General features: G+C 45.6%; 1 protein-coding gene across 3 annotated transcripts in view; it reads right to left on the bottom strand.

Moving 5' to 3' along the window:
- The window catches only part of ESYT2 (extended synaptotagmin 2), a 77,125-nt gene that overhangs the window by 32,941 nt on the left and 25,142 nt on the right, over positions 1–19,042 (bottom strand). For all 3 annotated transcript variants that reach the window (XM_024128040.2, XM_055084708.1, XM_024128041.2), the window contains exons 2-6: positions 14,037–14,078; positions 13,058–13,192; positions 10,624–10,700; positions 6,619–6,691; positions 6,283–6,372 (exon numbers count right to left, since the gene is read on the bottom strand). In XM_024128040.2, the coding sequence (XP_023983808.1) occupies positions 6,283–6,372; positions 6,619–6,691; positions 10,624–10,700; positions 13,058–13,192; positions 14,037–14,078 (417 nt within the window). The remainder of the gene's footprint in view (positions 1–6,282; positions 6,373–6,618; positions 6,692–10,623; positions 10,701–13,057; positions 13,193–14,036; positions 14,079–19,042) is intronic.

Here is a 19,042-nt window from a genome sequence, read left to right as displayed (position 1 = left end):
CCCTAATATTGTACAAACTTACATTCCCGTCAAAACTGTATAAAATGTCCTTTCTTTACACCCTATTAAAAATCATATTTTACACCTATATTAAAAATCAGTCTATCTGGCAGTTAAAGAATGGTACTTTATCACTGTTTCAGTCTGCATATTCCTGATATTAGTGGGACATGTTCCATTCATTCATTCAACATCTGTATTTTATTGCTCATTTTTCTAGTTGGTATTTATCTTAGAATAATTCCTATATACTTGGCTGAGATTCTATTAAACGGATGTGGACAGGTAAAAAGTACTGATTGGAAACACTGCTTTTCCTGTCAAGACAGATACTGCACATAATGAAGTTATTTGTGCTTTATACTGTAGAAGATGCTAAGTGAAACTGCATGACCTCTATTACCCATATAGCTGCAGTGACAAAGCTGGGGAGTAGGTGGTTATAAATATGAACTGCAAGGGTCAAGACTCTTTGGGACAGAGCAAAACTCAAAAGCAACAACTTTAATAAAGTCCTGAAACACTAACCTCCCTAAGACTCCCTAGCACCCTATGATCTCTAAATGCATTTTCCACTAAAAGGAACAGGGGATTTTGAAGAAATGGCTGATTCCAGGTCTGGGGCAAAAACTGTTAACATGAGCCTGGGGCATCCTGCTGAATCAGGAGTAAAGAAGCACTCAGAGGCCCTCCCAAAGGGCGGTCACCTGGAAGGGACTATAACTAGATTACAAACTCTCAGGTGACAGAGGGCCTACTTGCAGGACCCTTTCCAAAATGATAAGATATACCTGAATGCTACCCAAATTCAGAGAAACAAAATGCCTGGGAGGCAGGGGCAGAATTCATGGAAGGATAGACTCAGGTGAGTTTGAAAAGAAGAGATCTGAATGCAAGAAAGAAGGCCCCAGGGCTTCCCTGGTGGCGCAGTTGTTGAGAGTCCGCCTGCCAATGCAGGGGACGCGGGTTCGTGCCCCAGCCCCGGCCAAAAAAAAAAAAAAAAAAAAAAAGAAGGCCCCAGGGGAAGGGCCTCCACGTTCAAGGCCCTGAAGGGGGAGCTGGCCAGGGGACGGAAGAGCCAAGCTGAGGGGGTGGGAGAGGAGTATGAGTGACCATGTGTGGGAGGACGAGAGCGAGTGTGTGAGCAAGTGGACAGGTGTGAGGGGGGCGGGGGGGGGGGCGGGGGCACAGCGGGGAGCCACCAGGGGGGGCAGATCCAGGCAGCACTTTGGGAAAGCAACTAAAATTAGTGCCCCCACCAAGTCTGGATGACTGGGATCTCCTTTCGGGAAACTGAAGAACCAGTGAGACGTGCTTCCAAAGGACAGGAAATCAGCTCTTTGGGCTGCCGAGGAACAGTGAGTAAGGTGGGCACATTCCAACTGGAACCCCACCAGCGCAGCATGTGTTCACGGGAACCTCAGCCGGCTGCCCTCTGCCCTCCGTGCCATCTGCGGGTTGCGGGAGAGTCGGCAACAGCCACTGCTCATTTCAGCACTGACGACACGCCAGGCGTCCTACACAGGAAGTCTGTTAAAAGCGGACTGGCGGAGACTTCCCTGGTGGTCCAGTGGTTAAGGATCCGTCTTCCAAAGCAGGGGACGCGGGTTCAATCCCTGGCCACGGAACTAAGATCCCACATGCAGCGGAGCAACTAAGCCTGCACGCCACAACTACTGAGCACGTGCGCCACAACTAGAGAGACATCCGCACGGCACAAGGAGGAGGCCGTGTGCCACAACTAAGACCGGATGCAGCCAAAAAGAAAATAAATATTTAAAAACAAAACAAAACAGACTGGTGGCTCCGCCCTTCTCCAGAGTTTCTGAATTTTCTGATTTGGGCTGGTGGTCAAGGTCACGAATATTTTTCTTATGTCTTAAAGCTCCTAGGACTTCCAGCTTTCACTTGGGATGCAGAAAACTAGGAAAAGCGTCACTCCTGGATGCATGGAGAGCTGAGGTGACAGGGCCGTCCCAGGGCAGGAGAGCCAGAGTAAACCCTGTGAAATCCACAGAAATAGGGCGGGCCCGGGAGAGCACAGCTGCTGCAGGAAAGGCAGAAGCCCTGCCTTCCAGAGGCGAGGGCCCACAGCCACTCAGAGGACAGGAACAGAATTCACCCTCTATGCCTAGACCACAGAGACCAGTATTGCTGGGGGCAGGTGCGACACTCTCTCCTGCACAAGACCCTCCAAAGACAGAGTCATGGGGAAGGGGCAGGGCCACTGAAAGAGCACCACAACAATGATGGTGGGGCAAGACGCTCCAAAATGATGCAAGATATCAAACCCCAGATCCAAGAAATGCAGAGAACACCTGGCGGGATAAACAGCCACAAACTCCCCAGTGGCTTAATGTGTGGCCTAAGACTGGGCCTCTTCCATCCAGTGGGCTCCATGGACCTGCCAGCCCAGCCCTGCCTCGCCCCTCATGGCTGCCTCCCACGCAGGGCTGCAGGAATCAGTTTCTGGGAGCCTCGTTCGAATGCTGCAACTTTCCTACTCCTGGTCTCGGGGTTAAGGGTCTGTATCTGATGCAGCTGGAATAGGGCAGGCAAGGACCAAGGGAAGATTGGGAGGCTCACTCCCGGGGGCACCGGCAGCCAGTGTTTCTGGCCTGTGGCCTGAAGGACCAGAGGAGGCTGGTCTCAGGGTGAGAGAAGAACGAAGCTGAGGCAGAACAGGCACAAGAGACAGTGGCCACGGCGTCCACATTCCACATTCCGTCCTGTTCCTGACTCCCAGCTGCAGCCCCTGCATGGGTTTCATGAGACATCGATATATGCTCATTTTGTTTTAAAATAAAGCTCCCCCTTCTCCCCCTTCCTTTGCTTAAGGTACCTCAATTGCTGGAGTCCTAGCTAGTAGGATTCAATTTCTTTTCACAATCACTCTAAAAGGAAGATGTTACTTCCATTTTATAGATGAAGAAACTCAATCTGTGGATCAAAGACTCAGCAGGCATGTCCTTTGCTAGCTGGGAGGACCCCTTTAGGATAAACATGTTCAGAGTGAGCCCCAGACCATCTCCTGGAGAAGTTCTGGAAAGGACCTCCTGACTTAGTCTACTCTAATCCATACTCCTGAGACAAACCTAAAAATGACCTAAGGATTCTGAAACACCCTTAAGAGTGTATGCCAGAGGCAATCCCAACAACCGTCAAGTTAGCGTGAGGGGGTGGCCACCACTTCCCTGGGACACGTCCAAGGGCAGAGAGGAGGTCGCCCTGGCTCGTTCCAGAACCTTAACCCAAGCTTCTGTGCTCACCAGTGCTCGACCTCTGCTGTCGGGACCCCACCAGAATGCTAACCTCACGCATAGGAAACTATTGAATTTCTGAAACATCTGAAGACTCACTATGTGCCAGGTGCTATACCAAGTGTTTTACATTTAATCGTCACCTCCAATCTTTTGAAAGAGGTATTAGTGTACTACCCATGTTACTGATGGGGAAACTGAGGCTTACAGAAATTAAATACAGTTGGGCCTCCGTATCTGACGGTTCCAGTTCCGTCTCCTCAGATTCAACCAAACACGGATCAAAAGTATTCGGAAAGAAAAAATTCCAGAAGTTCCAAAAAGCAAAACTTGAATCTGCTGCACTAGGGCAACTATTTACATTGGACTTTCAACTATTTACACAGAATTTACACCGTCCTAGGTGTTATAAGTGATCTAGAGATTATTTAAAGGATACGAGAGGATGTGGTTAGGTTATGTACAAATGCTATGCCATTTAATAAGGAACTTGAGCATCCACGGATTTTGGTCCATGGGAGTCCTGGAACCAATCCCCTGTGGATACTGAGAGAAGATGGTAATTTGTTCAAAGCACGCGGTTCAAAGGAGAGAAAGAACCAGGAGCGGAAGTGAGGCTGTGTGGCGCTCACGTCTGTCACTTAATCTGAAATAAGGGGACAGTACATCCGCCCTGCCCCCACTGTGCTCAACGAGGTCAGCACTGCAGACACCTGTGGTTATTTTTTTAAAAACAAGTAGCACATTAACAGAACTAATCTAAACAAATCAACGAGCAAAAAAACATGTGAAAGTTTCATATTCTTCTGAAGGTTGCCATGCTTCTAAATCATCTGGGTAGTCAAAACCCCAAATCTTTCTGTTTTTCACTGGGGTGAGGAAGGACTTGGCAGCCAGCAGGGAATTCTGCTCTTACATTTTCCAGATGAAAGTGACTGAAAAAGTCCCTTTTCTCTGAAGCCTGTGCTTGGTCACTGTAATTCACCATATAAGGATACAAGTGATCCTCAATCTTTCACAGCCTCATCCTGCTTTTCTGAGTACTAAATTTTCATTTGGAAATTAATATTATAATGTTATTTTTATTTTATTTTTTATTTTTTGGCTGCACGGCTTGTGGGATCCTAGTTCCCTGACCAGGCACTGAACCTGGGCCCCCTACAGTGGAAGCACGGAGTCCAAACCACTGGACCACCAGGGAAGTCCCTACAATGTTATTTTTAAACTAAGTATACCTAAGAAAGATCCAATGAAGAATAGTACAAAGTTCTGAGGAAGATTTAAAGATTTGGATTTTGTTACATTCAGAGCTGAAAAAAAAACCTCTTTCTTTAAATTGTTAAAATTTCCCTGCAAACTAAAAATACTTATCAACTTGCTAAGGATTAGTTTTTTATATTCATTAGTGAAGGAATTTTTTTTAAACATACTGTCTTTTCAACAACTTGTATGTGGGAAAAAAAAAACCCATGAATTTTGAATCTTTTACGGATTTCTTCATTTCTCAAAATTTTAATAAATTAAAATTTAACACAGATGTTCCTTAATAGCTTTTGAATTTTACCATGTTTTGTGTCATTAAGATACGTTCAAAATAAGCCAATTATTTAAGCAATAAAAAGCAAATGAGAATAATAATTTTAGTGGTAACAAAAAGTTATGACACTTACTTCTTATGCTTTTATTCAGAAAAGTACCACTTGTTTGGTCTAGATAAACTTGTATTTTAAAAACCAGCAACAATAATTTGTATTATTTGAATCAAATTATACAAATGAATATCCCCATTTTACACTACACATGATGTTAATGACACCTCCAGAAAGGACTCATCGCAGGTTACAAAAATGGCACACTGTGAAGAGGTACCTGAGAAACAGATCCATTCATTCATCAGACATTTACTGAACTGTATAGAGACAGACATGGCTGTGGCTTCCAAAGATTAAGAAGTGTGCTGCGAGGCACAGGGACAAGGAGGGAACCTGGCTGCCCATGTCCTGGGAAGTGCAGCATTCTGGGAGAGGAGGGAGAGAGAAGGAGGGAGGTGGAAGGGACGATGGGGGAGGGGGTGGGGGTGGTACTACCACCGCACTGGACAGATGACCGTCTGTGAGTGAGAGCCGGCCCCTGGTGGGTCAGTCTGCCGGGGCAAGATCCCTAGCAGTGAAGTCCACTGAGGACAGAGCCAAGGCAGGAAGCCAGCAGAGGCTGCAGAAGCCCAGATGAGGAGCCTTGTAGGAATGCAGCCACCCAGGTGAGGATGGACAGTCTCAGTGAGGGGAGGGGCCTCGGCGAGAAGAAAGGGTCTCAGTGAGGGAGAGTCTAGGTAGGCGACAAGTTTGTTGTCTTACTTTTGTGACTAATAATGAGTAATAAGTATTGACGACTTATAACCAAAAATGGAATGTGAAATAATAAAATCATGGTTTATCCAAGTGTTAAAATATAATTTAGTCAAAATTAATCTTTGACCCTTAAAAACACAGCATACTGTGTGCTTCATTCAACACAGCCCGAGAGGCAGGCAATGGTGGTGGTGGGGAGGTGCTGCAGGGAGACTTAGGGTGAGTATGAGGGTAGCAACTCTGCCAACCAGAGCAGGTCCAGGTGCAGATCCCCAGACTTACTGGTTTTGTGACTTGGACAAATCAGACTCTCAGGTCCTGGTCGGCAAAAGTGTTTAGTATCAGTATTTAACTACCAAGCTATGAGGACTGAATGAGTAAATATATATCATACTCAGTGACAGGCGCTGAACGTTAGTTACAACCTATACTTTCTAAGGTCTGCTTTCAAATTTTCTGCAGCAAACATATTATTTTTATAATGAGGAAAAAAGTTGTCTATCGAGAGATGTGAAGCCCTCTGTTAAGGCACAAAGAGATGAAAGCACGCAGGATTCACGCACCAAAGGGAATAAAGTGAGTTAAGCTCTTTTTCTCCACTCCGCCTATTCTTCGATATGTACACATTCTTGTCAGTGAATGGGAAGAAAAGAATGAAATAAACATTGACTTACTGGCTTCCTAAGGAAGAAGATAGACAAAGCTCCCACTAAGGGCATGTCTCCAATCAGTGGTTCCAGGATCACCCGCATTGTACCATGAATCTAAATTCAAATGGGAAACCGAAACGTTAACAGAAAACAGTTCCACAGGCCATTACAGACTCAAGAAGGAGGATGCAGGATCCTCTCAGTGATTCCTGAGCATCTGACTTCAGGTTTCTCTCAAGCATAACCTATAAACAAAAACTTAACTTCAAAGAAATTCTGAGTTAATAAAAACCTCATGATTTTCTTTCTGAATAGAGCACAGAGAATTTGAGAAGACTATGAAACTTAAAAAAACCTTACCTGTATACTTTGCACACCAGCTCTACAAAAATATCGCTTGATCTCCAAATCAATCTCACAATTTCCTACAAAACTAGCAAAGAAAAAGTTCTGTATTACATTATCTTAATCACCACAGACCTGCAAGCTATATAATCTGAATACAATGATAGTAAAGCAACCAGGACTAGACTATAGGCAAAGCTGTAACCTGCAGCCTGGCCGTGCCAGTGTTCTAGTGCCTGCGCTGGAGCGGTCACGGACACCAGTCAGTATCACCACACGGGTGGCGAGGCAGGCAGCCTGGCCAGAGGCCTTGGTATAAATGTCACTTCTCAAAGTGCAGCTTCTGGAGCAATCTCTTGATGGAGCGTAGTTTTCATTGGTTTTATAAACAACCATGCTTGTTTAAAACATAAAAATTGCTGAGATTATATTTCACCACAAATGAATGTTGTGCCCAAGCTCCCCGTACTGAGGAAACTAGCAGTGCTCAGGGCCCTCTGATGTCAAAGGTTAAAGACATTACATCCATCTGAGGTATCAATTTTACTCAACGATTAAGTCTGTGCAATCATTAATGTGAAACAAACATGAATACAGCATGATGCTGAATGTAAGGCTTGCACCCATCTTTACTATGAACATGGCACGTCCACTACGTTTTGCGTGGGATCCGTATGATTTGACTCCCACCCTTGACTCTTGGAAGCAGGACTTCCCACTCCTGCGTGGGAGCGTCGGGAGGCAATTTGATAACCATGAGAGACTGTCTAAGCACATGAGCAAAATAGTGACAAAAGGCATCTGCAGTGAAAGTCTTCCAGTATTCACAGTCTTGATGTAAAAGTCAATACCTGCAGGTTCTTTTGGTGAAGGGGGGACGTACAGTCAAGCACACATTTTGGCAGAAAGTTGCTGCTAGCCACGAGGGGCAGACATCTGAGTTAATGATAGCAGTGCTTTTCTAGCTATGAGAAGATGCAAGAAATTGGGCTCATAACATCGTCTCCTGAATATATCTATCTGAAGACCTGTTCTGCCAGTTTTCCCAGAGCACAGAGGGCCTCATTCCTGATCTCTGCCCTGAACTCCTTTCAGGGTGTGTGGAAGGTCAGCAACTGCAGTGGCTGGTGGCCTCACCCTTGTAGAGGCAGATGGCGAGCAACAGGTTTTCGCCCACACACAGTAAGACTTGATCATTTATTTCCTCATAGCTCTCAATTACTCCTTCCCCAACTCCACGGCCAGTAACCTAGTTACGGTCCTTATCTGGAACACAGGAAAAAGCAGAATGCAGACTTTTCAGAGACATAAATATCTGAGCTGCATAACTTGCGTATGCTGTCATGTCTGCTGAAACCACAAAAGCCAGGCTGAATCTTCAAAACGGCGTCCGGTAGCAGATTCATTCCAGTGTTTATTTAATGAACGTGTATGAAGTGCTCCCTTGGTGCCAGAACAAGAGAACAAGGTTCCCACGCTCCTGAAGCTCATCCTCAGCCTAGTGGACAGCCCTTCCGGGGTGCAGCTGACCCGAAGACATACACGGAGCTTCCTCTTTTACTGCACTGATGGCAGCAGCGTTTGCAGTAGTTCCAAATATGTTAAAGACGCAGAGTTTTCCGTATTACATCATCACAACATTCTATGCTCCCTTCTAGAATAAAGGTAATTGGTACTGACTGTTTATTTACTATATTAATACACTTTAGAAACTCAGAGATGACATGATAAAATAAAATGATCCTTAGCCAAAACAACAAACCAAACCCTGCGGAGCCGTGTGTCAGTCAGCAGCTCAGCTGGGCCGGGGCCTCAGGGAAAGCCGGAATCCTGCCAGCCAATAAGACACCAAAAAAAAAGGCTCACAAACAGTGAAGACAAGAGCCAGAGAAAACCTCTCTACCATGCAGGCAAGGCACCTGGCAGACCCCTAAGAAATTTTTTTCCCAATTATTTTTTATTGTGGTAAAATATACATAAAATTACCATCTCAACCATTTTTAAGTGCACGGCTCAGTGGCATTAAGCACATTCAGATTACTGTGCAACCATCACCACCATCACTTCCAGAACTCTGCATCCTGCAAAACTGAAATTCTATACCCGTTAAAGAGCGACTTCTGATCCGGCCTCCCCCAGCCCCCTGCAGCCTTCATCCTACTTTCTGTCTCTGCGAATCTGACTCCTCTGGGGGCCTCACATGAGTGGAATCAGACAGGATTTGCCTTTTTGTGACTATCCTATTTCATTTAGCATAATGTCCTCAAGGTTCATCCCTGTTGTAGCAGGATGGACACTACACACTGCAGGATTTCCTTCTTTATAAAGGCTGAATGATACTCTACTGTATGTACATAACACATCTTGCTTACCTATTCAACAGTCAATGAACACCTGGGTTGCTTCCATGTTTTAGCTATTGGGAATATAGCTGCTATGAACACAAGTGCACAAATACCTCTTTGAGACCTTGTTTTCAAATCTTTTGGGTATGTAACCAGAAATGGAAGTGCTGGGTCATACAGTAATTGTTTAATTTTTTGAGGAACAACTATTCTGTTTCCATAGCAACTGTACCTTTTACATTCCTGCCATCAGTGCACAGGGGTTCCAATTTCTGCACATCCTCACTAATCTGTTTTCTGATAGGTGCCATCCTGATGGGTGTGAGGCGGCATCTCACTGTAGTCTGGATTTGCTTCTCCCTGATTAATAGTGATGTTGAGCACCCTTTCATGTGCCTGTGTCCACTTGTGTATCTTCTTTGGAGAAATGTCTATTCAAGTCCTTTGCTCATTTCTGAATCAGGTTATTTGTTTTTTTGTTGCTGTTGAGTTGTAGGAGGTCGTTATACATTCTGGATCTCAATCCCTTATCAGATATATGATTATATGGATTACACTGCTTCTACAGATTGCTTTTAGTGTTGACTTTTAACAATATTAAGTCTTCCAAACCACAAACATGGGATGTATCTCTATGTATTTATGTCTTCTTTAATTTCTTACAACAATGTTCTGTAGTTTTCATTGTACAAGTCTTCCACCTTCTTGGTTAAGTTAATTTCTAAGTATTTTATTCTTTCTGGTTCTATTGTAGATGAAATTGTTAATTTCCTTTTTGGATTGCTCGTTGTTAGTGTATAGAATGCAAATGATATTTTTTTTGCATTGATTTTGTATCCTTCTACTTTGCTAAATTCATTTACTAGTTCTAAAAGCTTTTTTTTGTGGAATCTTTCAGGTTTTCTACATAGATCATATTACCTGTGTACAAAGATAATTTTACTTCCTCCTTTCCAACTTGTATGCCATTCACTTCGTTTTCTTCATACCTAATTGCTCTAAAAGAACTTCCAGTACCATGTTGAACAGTAGTGGTGAAAGCGGGCATCCCTGTCTCGTTCCTGATCTCAGAGGAAAAGGTTTCAGTCTTTCACCACTGAGCATGCCACTTGCTGGGAATACATGCCTTTTATTATGCTGAAGTAGTTTCTGTCTGTTTCTTGTTTAAGTGTTTTTATCATGAAAGTGTGTTGAATTTCACCAAATGCTTTTTCTGCATCAACTGAGATAATCATAAAGGGTTTTTTTTTCCCCCTTCATTCTGTTAATGTGGGGCATTACACTGATCACTTTTCTTATGTTGAACCATCCTTGCATCCCAGGAATAAATCCCTCTTGGTCACGGTGTATAATTCTTTTACTATGTTGCTGAATTCAGTTTGCTAGCACTTTCTTGAGGATTGTGGCATCAATGTTCACAAGGGATATGGGCCTGTCGTTTTCTTTTCTTGTAGTGCCTTTACTTTCTTTTATTTAACATGTTTTATGAATGATAGCAATTATCTAGGCTACCAGGAACTAAAACCAGAGAGTAAATAAATTTAGGTCTTCAACAAGAAGTTAGTCCAATTCCATCAAACAGCAGGTAAAGAAATGTGCTCATTATATCCTCCACCTTATGGGTACAGCTAAGTGACATCACACATCATTAACTATGACATAAATACAAACTTACCTAATCTGAAGGTCCAAAATAATTTGCCTTTTGTCCACATTTTCAGTATACACCTTAACACCATTGATCCTGAGGGGCTGAAACAAGAACTGGCTTACTTAAAACATAGGAAGGGTGAAAGAAAACCAAGCCCTGTGACATGGCAGAGCTGAGACAACGAGCTTCAGCACCAGGCCACAGGAGTGAAAACTCTGCTTCACAATGTACTAGCTGTTTCATCTCCAGCAAGTTGTTAAACCTCTGTCCCTCAGCGTCCTCATCTGTAAAACACGGTCAGGAGGGCAGCTCCACATGGGCGACAGTGAGGCTACAGGACACAGGACCATGCGAGTCGAGGAGCACGGCCTGGCACAGCAGGTGCTCAGGGGCCACAGACGCAGCTCCGCTATGACCCGGCTTCGCTCCTTCCCAGGACCCTTAGGCCCTTGTCTCTTCCAGATGACTTTGACCCTTTCCCTCTACTCCATCCTTATTAATTGTTTAAAATATAACTTCCTTTCATTTCTTTATGTCATAATTTTCCATTTCTTAAGATTTTAATAAAAGTGGGGCTTTTGAGTGAATCAAAAATACAAGCTATATTTTCAACACCTAATACATGCTACAAGGTCACAATCAAATGACTCTGTAAAAAGAAAAGGCAAACCTACAATAAATGCTATATTTCAACATCATTTCAAAACCTTTTTCCCATTAATTGATTTGAGACCCCCCCCCCAAAAAAAAGCTTTCAACATGACATTTGAGCATTAAAAACTCAAGCTGAAGAACTACCGGACCTCTGGAGTCTTACTGCTCACTCTGACAGTGTGGGTGTCCTGAAACCTTATTCCTCAACCAGCCGCAGGAGAAACTCTAAGTCTACACTTCCCACCGTCCCAGGTTCCGGGCTTTTCTGCTCAGGCTCTCCTGCCCCTCTCTTCTGTCCCTTCAATCAAACAGCCCAGGTCCTGTGTGCCCAAAAGAGGTCCATGCAGCCACGGCGACACCAAGCTCCCCGACTGAACCCGCACTACTCTCTGCATTCCTGCCGTCTCCTCTGACGATGATCTTACGTAGCATCAAACTGAAGTGCATGTGAAACATGAACGTCTTCCTGAGACAAACCCAGCTGGAGCGAGAATTCCAGATCTGCACAAGCATGAGCTTACCTGACTCTGGGAGACACAAACGCCAGCCACAGGGAGACAGTGACTGTAGGGCCAGAGGAGAAGGGGGCAGGCAGGGGAAGGACGCGCCTCAGAGACCGTACACGGCTGTCGAGGCCTAAGCTAGTCACCACCCGCCCTTCACAGTCACGTGCATTCTAGCTTGTAGCTGTGTCTTCCCACCTGTCGGGATCGTTTGAGGTGACTGAGGTAACGTGAAAATTAAAGGTAGTGTCCCATGGTGGTCCTGTGCTGGCCCAGTGTGCCCAAACAAAAGGATGCCCACACCCCAACTTGCAGCGTGTTGCAGACCTCGCAGCCAAGCGGGCAAACGGTCTGCACATCACAGCTCGGCAGGACACACTCACCTGAGGCACTGCAGAAGAGAAGGAGCATTCTCTGCCCACAGAAAAATGGGCCTTGATGGGGAAAGGTGACTGACAGCCTGGGGGGTGTGGGATGGGAATGAGTCTGGGGGTGGTGACATGGATGGGGGTCAGATGGTCCTCAGCCACACTCACTAGCACCCCAACAGGCTGAAGCACAGACATCGGGACGCAGTGCGTGGTAAGAGTGGGTTGTCGGGCTCTGCCCTGGTGTGTGAGCTTAAAAGTACTACTGAACTCCCAGTTTTTATTAGGCAAAAAAAAACAATGTTACCTTGAAACTAATGCTATGTTATGTGTCAATTACACCTCAACAGAAAAAATATTACCTTCAACTGTTGCTAATTATTGTAAACACTGACTTAAAAAAATAAAAAAGGAAAGTTGCCCTTAAGGGTGGTCTTGAGGCTTCCTAGCAGTGTTGGAATTAGTGACTTTCTTTTGTATATAATGTGATTCCAACAACAAAGCCTACCTTTCCCTTCCCCTGTGTCACTACCGCCACACCGCAAGCCCAGCACTGGAGCCTGAGCTGCTGTTGTAAACGCTGTGGTGGAGCGGGCGCCTCCAGCTCGTGTCGGTCTCACCATCCTTAGTGAGTTTACACAGCAGGACAGATTGTAGAAAGCTGTACAAAGGTAATTCTAACAGGAGAACGTGGGGCAGAGACTCTCTGGGGCTGAGGGGACCTCCGACGGACCTGGACTGGCTGAGAGACCACAGTGGACGAACGAGGCGAGGCCCCAGCAGAGGAGGAGAGGGCCCCGTGGGAGGCAGACCTGGGGAGGACCCGCACACACTGCCAGCCCTCCACAAAGCAGCTTGCTCTAGAGACAGTCTCAGGGAGTTTACCATTCTTTTCAGTTGTGCACAGGTGAGAACACTTAGGAAGAAACAAACCTGCTGCCCCACGTCAACCCTCGTGAAGCTGAAGGTGCTGAGGTGGGTGTGTGCTCCCCGCACGGCCGGCTCTATGGTTTCTCGAAATAACTTCTCTATAAATTGGCAAATAAAAGGCCACATGTGTTTTACAGTCTGAAAAGGAGAAAGAGCTCAGGTTAAACAAGATGGTATAGTACTTAAGTCATCATGGAAAATTATGCTCCTATAGTTTACCAGAATTTTTGAAAAGCAAAGGGGGGGGGCATCCTTTTTGCTATGCACCTAAAATTTAAACATGTATTACAACCGTAAACTATTGATTAACCAACCAATAAGTTGCAGGAATTAGTTATTCTAGTTAAATATGCTGTTTAATCATATCAGCACATTTAATCATTGCTAAAAAGTCAGAAAATCCTGTGGTTTCAACTCACTGCTAAAAAACTTTCTAAAACTGTATCGTTCTCAACATTAATGAGTTTTCTTTAACAACGGACTAACTTCTAGTGATTACTTTTTGGGTAATCATTATTCACATTAGTTTTTACTATATAACTCTAAGTATATATAAAACATAGAGATAAAAGAGATCTACTTCAAAGTATAATGATCTCAAAACATAACCTTTAAAAAAAAGATTATTATCTACCACTAGATTTCTTGGGAGTTATTTCCCTCTTCACAATAATGTTCCAAAATTTTCGCTTATGACTATCATAAAAGAGATCTGAGCAGTAGCTGATCAGGAAAGAAGACACAGGGCCAAACATCCAACTATGAATATATCATTAACTTTCTCATGTCAAATAAACAGTCTGTACTGTTTAGAAAAGGACAGGAATGTCTCAGTTATGACTGAGTTCTTTGAGAGCAGAAGCCAACCCGCTAAGTCCAAACGCGTACACATACTGTCAGCGTCCAAATCCCCAAATACGGAAATACGGCATGTCATCCTCTCATTCCCACTGATATCTGGTGTTCGGTATTCTTCTCTTACCTTATTTAGCCATTCTGCTCTTTCAGTGTCTGGAAAATGAACCTAAGAGAAAAACACACACATGACTTACAATCTCCTGACAACTCTAAGTAAAACGCCACGCAGGCCATTTAGTATCCTTCCTGTATATCTACTGTTTGTATAATGCTGTTTTAAGCCCACCGCTAGGAAGCCCAACACAGAACCGCGCAGCCCTGGCTCTCCACGCTCTAAGGACACTCTGAAGCCCTTGCCCACCTCGCCGCTGGGCCGAGCGGCTCCCGGAGCGCGCAGTCTCAAGCTCCTCCTTCGCCACCAGCATGGCCGCTGCCTGCAGCACCTAGGCTCAGAGCCTCAGAAGCCCACCTTTCCCTCCCCTTCTGGCCCAAAGGAGCCGGCACAAATCTTCCACGTTCGGCTCCGCTCCACATCGTCTCCCAGATGAGGATGAGAATTCTAATGGTTTTCCTATGGTGGGGCCTGTATACTGGAGAAAATAAGCACAGAGGTAGGAAAAAACCTACTTGGTGTTAAAACAACCCCTGCAGAAAAAAGCTAAAGCTGTTTTGGGCAGGGAGTTCTCCTCTGAGAAATGTTCCATACTCCCCCACCCCTCGAAGAAAGAAGAACACGCTGGCCACACTAACATCCTGAAAACTGCAGTTCTGGCACAGCTGCACGATGCATCTCAGGCAGGTTTGTACCGGTGACTGGGACATGGTCTAGAACTGCCACACCTACCTTCCTAAGTAACACAGATACTGTAGCCAGTAAAAGACAAGCCCCACCCCATCCTCTGGCTGAGAGGAGCTGGTCAGGGAATATTACTGTGGGGTGGGGTGTCCCCAAGATGCCTCTTTGAGGACCAACTCCACTCTCAGGCTTGGCCTCTAAGCGCAAACCATGGAATGGGGCCAGAAGCAGCCAGGTCCAGGTTGGAGAGGCCACCGTCATCATGTCTGTTGTGGTCACACAGCTTCACGGAGAGGCCACAGCAGGTTCCACCTGCCCCACGTCCACGTGCCCGAGCAGACCTACTCCTTTACACTGCAGGATTTTTAATTTGCTTGAACCCGAGGGTGGGCTAGCATGACAAATAAGTTTTTTCTAAATTAAGTTAGTTTGAATCCATCCTGGAACAAAACCAAATGGATAGGAGCCTTCCAGAATGAAGAAAAGGCTCAAGAGTTGAGAAAGATGACGCTCAAAAAGCAAAGACTCAGGAAAGGACTGCTGGCGAAGTCTGCTCAGATCTGGAGGCTGTGTCACTGCAGAGGTTCGACCGGAAGGGAACTGGACTGCGCTTTCCCCCCAAAAGGCAGGAGGCATTTGGGGCTGGGGGTGGGCAGAGCTGGAGGGCTTACCAGACTAGCTGGGCTAGGCCACAAGAGGATCAGACCATGGCATGAGGTGGCTGATGAGGGCGAGCTCTGTTCAAGGCCTTTCAGCTGAAAGGTTCAGAGGAGCAGACGCCAAGGGACGGCCGATGCCGGGGGAAGGCCGACGCTGGCGGACGGCCGACGCCGAGGGAAGGCCGACGGACAGATTGTAAATCTCCCCTGAACTAGGTTTCTGGAAGATCAGTGAGGGCGGCATGCCTAAGCTACAAACTATGCTGTGTAAAATAATACAAGTAACTACCACTTACTGCGTACGAACTGCTATCTATGCAGCAGGTTCTGTTCTAAGCTGGTCACGCACGTAGTATCTGAGTTAATTCTCACTACACACCTGAACTACACTACCCCAAACGTACAGGGTGGCTGCTAGTGACAGACGGGGACGAACCCCGGACCGGTCTGCTCATGCTCTTGGCCACTCTGCTGCCAAGGGGTGTGGAAAGTGCGCGGAGCTCGCCGAGCCCTCAGGAGGACACACTCCGATCAGGGCAGAGCCTGAAACTCCGATTCCATGCCTTAAATGTACGAAGTCCTGAGAGCCAGCCAGAAGTAGAAGATTTTGTGTTTAATAGTGATTCGTCTATACTCCAGAGGTTACACAAATCCTGAAACAGCCGATGGCAAAGTTCAGCAAACACAATAGCAGTTCACAATAAAACACTGTTACCAGAGCCAGTGTTCCACCCAAGACTAAGAAGAGAGCGATTTAAGACTGGTTTCACTCAACGTTCAAACTCCTTCCTAGGAAAGAGCTAGTATCCATCAACACGAATTAATAATTAAGTAGTAATGACAAAATTCCATGTGCATCCAACCACCCAACCACCAATTGCTGACCCAGCAATTGCATTTCTGAGAATCTCTTCTAGAAAGATGATGCGTGCACAGCACTGCCCGTGGCAGGAGCGGCCAGGATCGCGGGGTGGAACAGACGCTGCACTCACACGTGAAGTGCTGCGCAGCTACAGGAGTGGGAAGGGGCTCCACAGCAGTGATTTCCAGAATTGTTTGAATACTTGCTGTGGAATAACTCCCAGGATTTATTTTTAAGTGAAAGTACAAATGGAGAAAAGCAGGTACAACTGGCTACCATTCATCTCGGGGTGGGGGGGTATACTAAAATATTTTTAATAAAAAATGAACAAAAACTTAAAACACTGTTGCCCGGGGAAGAAGGGGACAGGGTAGAAGAAACGAGCGCATGAGAAGAGCCCTAGGTGGAATCAAGCCCCCCAACCCTGCCCAGCGCCCAGTGCAGCCCCACTGGAAGGGACCCCACTCTGCTCCTGTTTGGGAACACACCCAGCCATCCTCGCAGCCACCACCACAACCATGCAGACAGGCCTCGAGTTACACAACCATGGGCAGGGGCAGACCCTCACCTCCTGCCTCCAAGTCCAACTCTTAAAATCCTTGGCACACTTAAGTGGTTCCTTTCTAATCTTCCCAGCATCAGAGAATTCCTATTGATACCAAATAAGTAATTTAATTTACCAACTGGGCCCGCGTTAGTCCCTCTCTCTCCCAGTCAGTATGTCGTACCAAATTCATGTGTGCAAATACCATCAAATGAACTTCTACTTTCAATTAAACATTACAAGAAACTACTATGTTTGGTAATACAAAACATTGCCAGACTTTCCAATTAATGAAAATTTATTAATAGACGCCATATAGTCTTAAAAATACTGTTATGTTTGTATGTGTGCATATAAACATATACTTTTTTTTTTTTTTTTTTTTTGTGGTAAGCGGGCCTCTCACTGTTGTGGCCTCTCCCGTTGCGGAGCACAGGCTCAGCGGCCATGGCTCACAGGCCTAGCCGCTCCACGGCACGTGGGATCTTCCCGGACCTGGGCACGAACCCGTGTCCCCTGCATCGGCAGGCGGACACTCAACCACTGCGCCATCAGGGAAGCCCTAAACATATACTTTTAAATAAGTTATACAAGTTTATAAATGTACAGAAAACGTTTGCAAGAATACAAGGAGGGGACTTCCCTGGTGGTGCACTGGTTAAGAATCCTCCTGGTGGGCTTCCCTGGTGGCGCAGTGGTTGCGCGTCTGCCTGCCGATGCAGGGGAACCGGGTTCGCGCCCCGGTCTGGGAGGATCCCACATGCCGCGGAGCGGCTGGGCCCGTGAGCCATGGCCGCTGGGCCTGCGCGTCGGAGCCTCTGGTCCTCAACGGGAGAGGCCACAGCAGAGGGAGGCCCGCATACCACAGGAAAAAAAAAAAAAAGAATCCTCCTGCCAAGGCAGGGGACATAGGTTTGAGCCCTGGTCTGGGAAGATCCCACATGCCACGGAGCAACTAAGCCTGTGGGACACAACTACCGAGCCTGCGCTCTAGAGCCTGCGAGCCACAACTACTGAGCCTGCGCGCCTAGAGCCCATGCTCTGCAACGAGAGAAGCCACCGCAATGAGAAGCCCGAGCACCGCAACAAAGAGCAGCCCCCGCTCGCTGCAACTAGAGAAAGCTTGCGCGCAGCAACGAAGACCCAACGCAGCCAAAAAATAATTAATTAATTAAAAAAAAATACAAGGAGGGGAATGAGGCTTTTATATTTTCCTCTATTTCTATATGTTTGAATTACTTGTAAGAAGCATAAACTACTTTTCCAGTTATTATTGTAATTTACGATTAAAACTAAGAATTTTCTAACACAGAAGTACTACTTTATACAATAAATGACTCTAAAATTATGTGACAATAGAATTTTCACAAACTACATTTTAATTATATTAGCGAGAATGATACTTAGAAACAAGACGCTCTTATAACAAGTAATCTACTCCAAATCTGACTTGAAAATTTTTTTTTCTGAATCATCAAGTTTTAAAGGTAAAGTACAACTATGTTGAAACAAACACTTTAAACCAAAAACAATAATGACTCCTGTAAAAAATATTCCAAAATGAAATACTCGCCTTCCCTAACAGTATTTGATTTCTCTAAGTTCACCGGTATTTCTCAAGTTAGGTCTGCCAGTACGCCAGCAATTCCTATTCATCGTGTCACACCTAAGGCAAGACACACACCAGTCCCACGAGTCACGTACATGTAATAATAGAGTTTATCTACTCACCATCATGTACCAGGACAGAAATACAATTCGCCTGGTGTGAATTCTGATTCTGTTACTGCATTTTCGTCACTGTGCTTTAATCTACCGCAAACGTATAGAGTGTTCTTTTTGAAAAACAGGCTGAAGAAGCCATTTTTCGAGCAGTTAGTTGGGTCTGGCTCTGTGCCTAAAGCCAGGGACATGACACGGAATTGGACGTGGTCCTGTCCTTGAGAGGCTCATGCTGGCGGGTGGATGGGCGTGGAGAGGTATGACCACCAGCCTAGGAAGAAAGAACAGTGCGGGCTGGGGAGGGTCTGATGCTGCCTCCAAGAGTCCACAAGAGACTCAGGAAGACAGTACGTGAGATGGGTTTGAAGGGTTAGCTGGGGTTTGCCATGCAAAGAGAATACGCTAAGCAGAAATAATGGTGCGTGCAAGTTACTCTGGCTGGATTAAGAGAAGGGAGGAATGGTAGATGCTGAAGCTGAAAAATCAGGTCAAAACCAGCCTAAGTGCCTTCTGTGCCACGCAAAGGAGTGTGGATTTTGTTCTACTG

This window comes from Physeter macrocephalus, chromosome 5 (assembly GCF_002837175.3).
Source record: "Physeter macrocephalus isolate SW-GA chromosome 5, ASM283717v5, whole genome shotgun sequence".
In the NCBI taxonomy this organism is placed as follows: Eukaryota; Metazoa; Chordata; class Mammalia; order Artiodactyla; family Physeteridae; genus Physeter; species Physeter macrocephalus.
Note: the sequence above shows the minus strand (reverse complement) of the source record. Positions and strands in the feature narration are given on the sequence as shown.